The sequence below is a fragment of the Hypanus sabinus genome, chromosome 16 (genome assembly GCF_030144855.1).
Source record: "Hypanus sabinus isolate sHypSab1 chromosome 16, sHypSab1.hap1, whole genome shotgun sequence".
In the NCBI taxonomy this organism is placed as follows: domain Eukaryota; kingdom Metazoa; phylum Chordata; class Chondrichthyes; order Myliobatiformes; family Dasyatidae; genus Hypanus; species Hypanus sabinus.
Genome location: NC_082721.1, coordinates 75,283,298 through 75,292,479, shown reverse-complemented (window position 1 = coordinate 75,292,479; position 9,182 = coordinate 75,283,298). Strand labels below are relative to the sequence as shown.

Sequence of the window (9,182 nt, the reverse complement as noted above, 5' to 3'; positions counted from 1 at the left end):
TGGATGAAGCTGGTCTGTTTAGTTGGTGAATCGAAACATAACTTTGTAAGGTAATTAGGTGCTTAATATATTATATGTAACATATGCACAGTCTGTTGCTGGAGTGATCAGTGATACACTTTTCTGAATTTAGACCTTAGTCTCCAAATGCTTACAAGACTGATTGGTTGCAAGAGATTTTGCCTTGTCCGAATTCAAAGCTTCATTGTACAAATCGGTTATATATCTGACTGAAGAGTCGGCAACAGAAATCCAACCCGAACTCCATGTGGCAAGATATTAACTGGTAGAGAGTGCAAATTATTTAGGGATAATTTCAATTTTTTTCTTGGAATTTATAGTAGACCAACTGAATCGCCGGATTGTATAATGATTGATCGAACAAAATGGAGAAATATCCATGTTGACATCAGAAAGGTTTTGGCCATTAATTTAAAGCACGATGAAGCACAACATAAGTGACAGAAGGGGAGTTCAACTAGTTTAACATAATCTTTCGGAACTACCTGGCAACTTGCTTAACATATTCTCCTCCACCTATGAGAGAAATACTTTGACCTCATTTACCCTCCAAATGCACAGATATGGAGTGGGAAGAAGAAATCCTCTCAGACAACCTCCAAGGGGCTGAAGTAGAAGAGGAAGAATTCAAATAGAATGGAGAATTGTAGATAATACAGACAATTGTGAGAAGTAGAAGGAATGGGGCGAGGAAATATTGAGTGAAATCTACATTTTCAAAGCCACAACGGGAATAAGAGCGGATTGCATAGATCCTCGTAGTTGGCAGAACATGCCGAAAGAGTTGGTGAAGCAAAGAGGATCTTAAATTTCATAAGTAAACAGTGAGAGCACAATTCCTCTGAAGGCGTCTGAGCCCTCTGAATGCAGGCAAGGAAATCATCGATACCACAACACTCCTAAGTTCATATCTACTTTATTCAGGATTAAGTTGTTAGTATAGAGATACAAGTAACCAACAAATTTGACTAGATATTAATATTTAGGAAGCGGCAGATCCTGAGCATTACCTTAGAGGCTAGAACTTGAAAATAATATAATGTTCAGAAATGGGGTGCTTGGCATGGAAAAGGAGAAGATGGCTTTGTCGCCGAATAGAAAGAAAATAAAAAGTTGAGGCATGTTTGGGACTGGTGTTCAATGGTAACATTGGCAACATTCGGATCAATTTCGTACACCTGCCTCATAGAAGTTAGAGCTGGCAGCCCAGCTTTCGAGGATCATGATTGGATCGAATGAACCGCAGCTTATTGGCGGGTATTGGCAAGTTACAAATAAAGAAAACGTCAACGACTGGAAAATAATTCAGCGGTTATAGACCCAGACATCAACCTTTAACCAGTTCTGATAAGTCTTCCAAGATTTATATGGACAGATGAAAGCGGGAACAGGGCTGGGGGTTGGGTGCTCGGTTTCGCGAAAAAAGGGGAAGGAGACAGGATTTCCCGGCGGTAGCAGAACATTGCATTCGGAATGGCCACAGGATTGACTTCGACGGTACAAAGCTAATGTACGGCGCCAATGGCTTTTGAACCGCCTGGTGACTGAAGTCTTTTGAAATAAATCTTAGAGATAAAGAATTTTAACAAAGACGAAGATCTCGTTCTAAGTAAGAACTGTAATTCGATTGTTAACAAGGTGGGATAGCCAAAACTGGCTTGGATGAGCACTAGCCAATCAGGTGGGATGATCATCGGAGTTATATATCCCACGGGACAAGATAAGCATAGGCATCATTCCAGACGAAATGGCAGATTTTGTCAACGAAAAGGTCATTTAAAATCGCAATTTGTACCCGGCTGGAAGCTAGAAAAGAGTTTATCCGTCATATACGCCGAGAAATCACTGGAAGATTTAGTTGTGTTCCAGTGGGGAGAACACGGGTAAAAGAGATCTGGCCAGACACCCACCACGCGAATCTTAGCTCAGAGCTGCTCATCGGGTATACTGGAAAAAAAAGTACGTTCATAAACGCAGTAACCGCCCACATTACCCCGAGTACACAGTAGCTTGAAGGAATGTTAGGCTGCTCGTTTTTCACAGATAGCGAAATGCATAGAATCGCATGGCCAATCGTGCCACAATCCGCCTCCACTGACCAAGGCACAGTCTTCATCGAATTCTTCATGACCATTGGGTTGACTGCTTTCCCAGAATCTGAGTGGAAAGAGAGATGTGGAGGAAAACAATGGACAATTCGATAGCTCATTAAAAACCATTGACCTGCACCGTCAGCCCAAGGTTCTCCTGCCGACGGATGGTTGCACATCTAGCACCGACAACACAGACCCCACAATTATGAATCGCCACCATATTTTTAGAATCCGTTGTTTCGTCCTGAGCATTCATTTATGTAGCGCTTATCATTTATATATAGTCCCAGATCCCCCCAACCCCACCCAAACTTCCAATAGACACCGCAACATTGGGGATCAGATATTAAGGTGAACACCCGACTGGTTTGGCAAATTCGTATTAAGCCGTTTCAACTTCCACAGTATTATTTAGGTCCTCCTTTGTGCAAGAGAGATAAAAGGATGGATCGCCGACTCACAGGTCAGCCATAGTGGATTGTCAGTTGGGAAATCAGCTTGAGAAGGTAATTAAACTTCCAGTGGAGGAACATTTAGTGATCAGAACTCCTTGACCTTTTAAGATGAATACAGATAAAGACAAATGGACACCATACATGAAAGTATTAAACTGGGGTGGTGCAAATTCGGAGGGTATGAGACAGGATCTATTGACAATTAATTGTAAGTAGCTGATTTTGAGTAAGTCTAGGCCGATTTGTAAAGATTGGTTGAGGCGTTTGGGACTGATATGAGCCATTAAGAGATAAGTACAAGAAGAGCCGGGAAGAAGTAAGGACGAGAAGGTCAAAGTAATGGAACCCTGGATGAGAAAGTTGTGAACTTTGCTGTTTGGATTAGGCGTTGATATGTCCACCGAAGACAGAGCGGTCAAAGTAACCGCTTTTACTCAGCCTGCAGATCTAATATTCATAATGTTCCACATGGATATATATTGGAGTCTCTGATGATTGTATATATATATATATACCTGGCTGGAATAATCACGTGGATGGGTGGATGGGTGGGCTATTAACTTTGCAGATGCCACGAAAATCGGTGGCATTGCAATTAGTGTGGAGGATTACCGAATGTCACGACGGACGGGATATAGATCGGTTGCAGATACAGAGAGGCAGGTGGAAGATTGATTTCAACTTGATAGGTGTCAGATGCGGCAGTTTGGGGCTCAAGTGAAAAGAAAATGTCCGAAGTTAGTTACAAGTGCCTTGACAGACCTTGGCGTCCAATTTCATAGCTCGCCGGAGACGGCCCTCTCTTTGACATAGTGGGAGAGAAGCGAGGGGGTGCCTGCATTTGTTACACCAGGCATTGAGTTCAAGAATCAGCAAATAACGCTGTAGCTTTGTAAGACTTTCGTTAGGTCTCATCTTGATTCTTGGATTAAATTCTGTTCGCCCCATTTTAGAAAGAATGTAGAGGCATTGGAGAGGGTGCAGAAAATGTTTACCAGAATGCTCCCTGCATTGAGGTATGTGTAATAAAAGGTTGGCCAAATTTGGGGTGTTCTCTTGCAGCAACAGAGGCTAAGTGGAGACGTGATTGTCGAATATAAAGTTTCAAAAGGCACAGATGGCCAGTAAAGTTATATTTGCAGCATCAAAATGTGCAATTGTGGGGAGTATGCATTTTATGTGAGAGGAGGAAACACGGCGGAGTATTTCACAGAGAGTGGTAGGTTCTTGGAATGCTCTGCCCGGGCTGATAATGGGGGTGATGTGATCGGCGTGTAAATTTATACAGAATTAGGGCTTTGGACTATGTGCATACCAAAGAAGGTATTAGTGAAATTAGGCATCATTAGCTTAGTACAACATCGTGGGCTGAAAGGCCTATTCCTGTGCGCTAGTGTTTTATATTTTTTATCTCCTTGCTACCTCCCACTCGAAAATTCAGCAGGGAGCTGAATGTTTCGACAAGGGAATACCCAGAAGTAAACTACATTTATAATCATTTGGATTCCTGCAGGGAGGTTGTGCTGTAACTGTACAGGGTACTGACGCAGCTGCATCTGGGGTACTGTGTGCAGTTCTGGTCTCCGTACTTGAAAAGGATAAATTTGCTTTTCAGGCAGTGCAGACGAAGTTCATCATTTGATTCAAGAGATTAGGGGGTTAGACCATGCAGCGTGAATGAGCCGCTTGGGACTGTACTCGCTGGCATCCGGAAGGGTGAGAGGAGATCGTCTTGAAACATATAAATTTATGAAAGGAGTTGATAAGATAGAGGCAGGGAAGTTGTTTCCACTAATGTCTGAGGCTAGAACTCGGCGACATAGCCTCAAGGTTCGGGGGCTAAATTTAGGACGGAGATAAAGAGGAACTGGTTTTCCCGAAGGGTGGAGAACCCGTGGAGTTCTCTGCCCTATGAAGCAGCGGAGCGACCTCAGTAAATATATTTATGACACGGTTGGATAGGTTTTTGCATAGTAGAGCAATTAAGGATTATGGAGAAAAAGCAGGTAGGTGGTGATGGATCTATGGTCAGATCTGCCATGTTCTTATTGAATAGTTGAGGGGGGTCGATGGGCCAGATGACCTCTTCTGCTTCAATTTCGTATGTTCTTATGCAGACCCAAGGAGGATTGACCTGACTCCTACACCACCACAATAGTAGGAAGCAATGGTAAGTAGCCCAGTGGCCTCAAACAGCCGGAACAAGAAAGGAGAGCAAAACCCAGCAGCTGTGAACGAAACAGTTATGTCTCCATTCATCGTATAAGTCTTTAATTTCCTGCTGATGATTTGTTTTTCAGAATTCTGAAAGTGAAGTTCTACAGAGGAGCATTCAAAATTCGGCTTTTTTTAATCAGAGTTTCTTCGAATTCCTCAACATATATAAGGGTTCATCTCCTGTGCAATTCTTGGATTACCTAGACGTCCATTACTGAATATAAATGTTTCTCACTTATTCCTGCCTCTCTAACCTTTAACCTCATATTTATCACCTCTCATTTCATCTCTCACTTTCAGTATGCTCTCTGTTCCCGTTTGCATTTCGACCTGCTAGTCTTTTGAGTATTTATGTTTATATTTTTATTATCCCACGATTTTTGCACTTGACTTTCTTTGTGTTCTTGTTTGCCCTTTAAACCTTTTTGTTTTGCCTGGCAACAGCTTTGAGTCCACAGAAGCACTTGTTCCCCTTTTTCCTGTTTAAAAGTTTGGACTGCCTTTGATCTTCTAATTGCAATAACAAATGATATGGGTGAGTTACTCTGGTGCAGCATGGCTCAGATAAGACACCTCAGGTGCTTAATGGCATATCATATGAATAGCGTTTGATGGCTCTGGGCCTGATTTCGCTAGAATTCAGAGGAATGAGGGGGTGATCTCATTGAAAACTATCGAGTAGTGAAAGGCTTTCATAGAGTCAATGTGGAGATGATGTTTCCTATGGTGGGAGAGTCTACCACCAGAGGATACAGGCCTCATAATAGAGGGTCGTCCATTTAAAACGGAGGTGGGGAGAACCTCCTTTAGCCAGAGAACGCTGGGTCTGTGGAATCCTTTGCCAGATGCATTATAGAGGTTAAGTTATTACATATTTTTAATGCAGAGGCTGATAGATACTTGATTGGTCAGGGTATCAAGGGAAACGGGTAGAAGGCAGGAGATTGAATTGCGGCTGAGAGGAAAATTGGATCAGCTAAGATGCTGTAGCGGAACAGGCTCCATGGACCAAATGGTCTAAATCTGCTCCTATATCTCACTGTCTTTTGGTCTTATTGAAAAATCCATCAGGTGGAAATTTATGCTAAGAACCCTGCTTTGAATTTAACTGGAGTACAATGCAAACTTTGGTAGTTGAAGGGCATCTCTGTATAATACTCTGCTTACCCGTATATCCACAAAGGGACTACAGTATTAGGTACACTTATACAGCTGGTTGTTAATACAAATATATCCAATTTGCTATCATATGGTAGAACTTCAATGCATAAAATCATGCATACATGACCAAGAAATTCAGTTGTTATTCAGACCAAACATCAGAAAGAGGAAAAAAAACCTCTGATCTAAGTGACAATGAACATGGAATGGTTGTTCGTGCCAGACAGGATTGTTTGAAAATCTCAAAACTGTCACACAACAGTCTTTGCAGTTTACAGAGTATTGTTCTACAAACAAACAAAATGACTTCAGAAATATGACGCTATCAAGCAGGAACATAGAAGCATAAATTGGGAACAGATGTTCTCAAGGAATTTACGGCATAAATGTGGCATGTGTTCAGGGGATATTTGCGTGGAGTTCTGCATATGTACATTCCAATGAGACAGGGAAAGGATGGCAGGGTGCAGGAACTCTGATGTACAAAGGCTGTTGAAAATCTAGTCAGGAAGAAAAGAAAAGCTTACGAAAGGTTCAAAAAACTAGTTAATGATAGAAATATAGAAGTTTATAAGACCTGCAGAAAGGAGCTTAAGAATGAATTTAGAAGAGCCAGAAGGGACCATGAGAAGTCCTTGGTGGACAGAATTGAGAAAAACTCCAATGAATTCTACAAGTATGTGAAGAGCAAGAAGAGAAGATGTGAGAATATACGACCTATCACGCATGATAGTGGAGAAGTATGCGTGGAACCGAAGGAAATAGCAGAGGTACTTAATTAATACTTTGCTTCAGTATTCACTACGGAGAAGTATCTTGACGACTGTAGGGATGATGCTCAGCGTACTGCAAAGCTTGAGCATAGAGATTTTGAAAAAGAGGATGTGCTGGAGGATTTGGAAAGCATAAAGTTGGATAAGTCACCAAGAGGGGACGGGGTGTACCCCAGAATACTGTGGGAGGAAAGGGAAAGGATTGCTGAGCATCTTGCGATGATCTTTGCATCATGAATGGAAGCAGAGATAACCCAGGAAATTATAGACCAGTGGCTTTTATTTCAGTAGTTGGTAAGTTAATGGAAAAGATCCTGAGAGGCAGGACTTACGAACATGTGGATAGGCATAATATGATCAGGAATACTCAGCATGGCTTTGTTAAAGTCAAATAGTGCCTTACGAGGTTGATTGAATTTTTTGGGGATGTGACGAAACACATTCATGAAGGTAGAACTGTAGATGTATTATATATGGATTTCAGCAAGACATTTGATGTACCCTATGCAAGGTTTATGGAGAAAGTAAGGAGGCATAAGATCCAAGGGGACATTGCTTTGTGGATCCAGAGTTGCCTTGCCCGCAGAACGCTATGTGTGATTGTCGATGGGTCATATTCTGCATGGAAGTCGGTGACCAGTTGTGTGCCCCAGGGATCTGTTCCACACACTGCTACTCCTTGTGATTCTTATAAATGTTCTGGATTAAGAAGCGGAGAGAAGAGTTAGCAAATTTGATGATGCCACAAAGATAGGGGGTGTTGTGGATAGTGTAGAGGGCTGTTAGAGGTTACAGCGGGGCATCGATAGATGCAAAAGTGGGCTGAGAAGTGGCAGATAGATTTTAACACAGGTAAGGGTGAGGTGGTTCAATTTGGTAGGTTAAATTTTTGATCGTATTAATGGTAAGACTCCTGGCAGTACAGAGGATCAGAGGGATCTTGGGGTCCGAGTCATTAGGACACTCAAAGCTGCTGCACTGTTTAACTCTAGGGTAAAGAAGGCATACGGTGAATTGACCTTCATCAATTGTGGGATTGAGTTTAGGAGCCGAGAGGTCATCTTGCAGCTTTATAGGACCCTGGTCAAACCCCACTTGGGGTTCTGGTCGCCACACTACAGGAATGATTAAAAACCATAGAAAGAGTGCAGAGAAGATTTACACGAATGTTGCCTGGATTAGGGAATTTGTCTTATGAGAATAGGTTGAGTAAACTCGGCCTTTTCTGCTTGGAGCTAGGGAGGATGAGTGCTGACCTGACAGATGTGTATAAGATAATGAAACGCATTGACCGTGTGAATAGCCAGATGCTATTCCCAGGGCTGAATGACAAACAAGACAGGGCACGATATTAAGATGCTTGACGGTAGGTCCAGAGGAGAAGTCACGTGTAGGTTGTTTGCGTAGAGAGTGGTGAGTGAGTGGAATGGGCTGCCAGTGACGGTGGTGGAGTCAGATACGATAGGGTCGTTTAAGAGACTCCTGAGTAGGTACATGGAGCTTAGGAAAATAGAGGGCGATGGGTAACCCTAGGTAAATATTCAGGTAAGCACTTGTTCAGCAGAGCTTTGTGGTTCGAAGGACTATATCGTGTTGCAGGCTTTCTATGTTTCTAAAAATACGCATTCAGAGAATGGCAGTTCTGTGGGAGAAAATGCCTTGTTAATGACAGAGATCAGAAGAAAAAGGATAGACAAGTTCAAGCTGAAAGGAAAGCGACAACACTCAAATAGCCATGTGTTACAATCGTTGTGTGCACAATAGAATGTGTGAGTGCTCGACATAAAAGCAAAAGCGAGGGCATACAAGATGGCCAGAGCTATTGGGAAGATAAAGGATTGGAAAGCTTGTAAAAAACTTGCAGAAGGAACCTAAGAAGTTCATTAGGAAGGAAAGATGAATTATGAAAGGAAGCTGGGACTAATATCAAGGGAGATACTGAAAGCTTTTTTTAAGTATATAAAGGGTAAAATAGAGTCGAGGGCACATATAGGACTAATACAAAATATCGCTGGAGATATTGTAATAAGACATGCAGAGATGGCACAATCACATTGGAAGAACGATTGCTGTACATTGGACATTCAAGAGTGTCCGGGAAGTTACGTTTGTGCAGTTTTTTGTTTGAGGGTGGATAAATCTCCTGAACCTGATGCAATGCACACTTGGGTTCCGAAGGAAGCAGCTGAAGAGATTACGGAGGCATTAACGATCACCTTTCAAGAATTGTAGATTCTGGCATTGTACCCGATGACTGAAAAATTGCAAATGTTACACCGCTACTTAAGAAGGGTAGCAAGCAGCAGCAAGGAAATGGTAGACCTGTTAGCCTGACATCAGTGGTTGGGAAGTTGTTAGAATTGATTTTTAGGGATGGCATTACAGAGTATTTTGATGTACGTGACAAGATAGGCCAAAGCCAGTATTTTCTGAAAAGAAAATCCTGCCTGACAAACTGATTG

At 42.2% G+C, this 9,182-nt stretch overlaps 1 protein-coding gene across 1 annotated transcript in view; it reads right to left on the bottom strand.

The window, feature by feature from the left end:
- Positions 1 to 995: 995 nt before the first annotated feature.
- LOC132405920 (CD209 antigen-like protein C) overlaps positions 996 to 9,182 on the bottom strand; it is a 41,419-nt gene continuing 33,232 nt past the window's right edge. Inside the window, exon 8 of the mRNA XM_059990900.1 lies at positions 996 to 2,178. Coding sequence (XP_059846883.1) covers positions 2,043 to 2,178 — 136 coding nt within the window. The 3' untranslated portion in view covers positions 996 to 2,042. The remainder of the gene's footprint in view (positions 2,179 to 9,182) is intronic.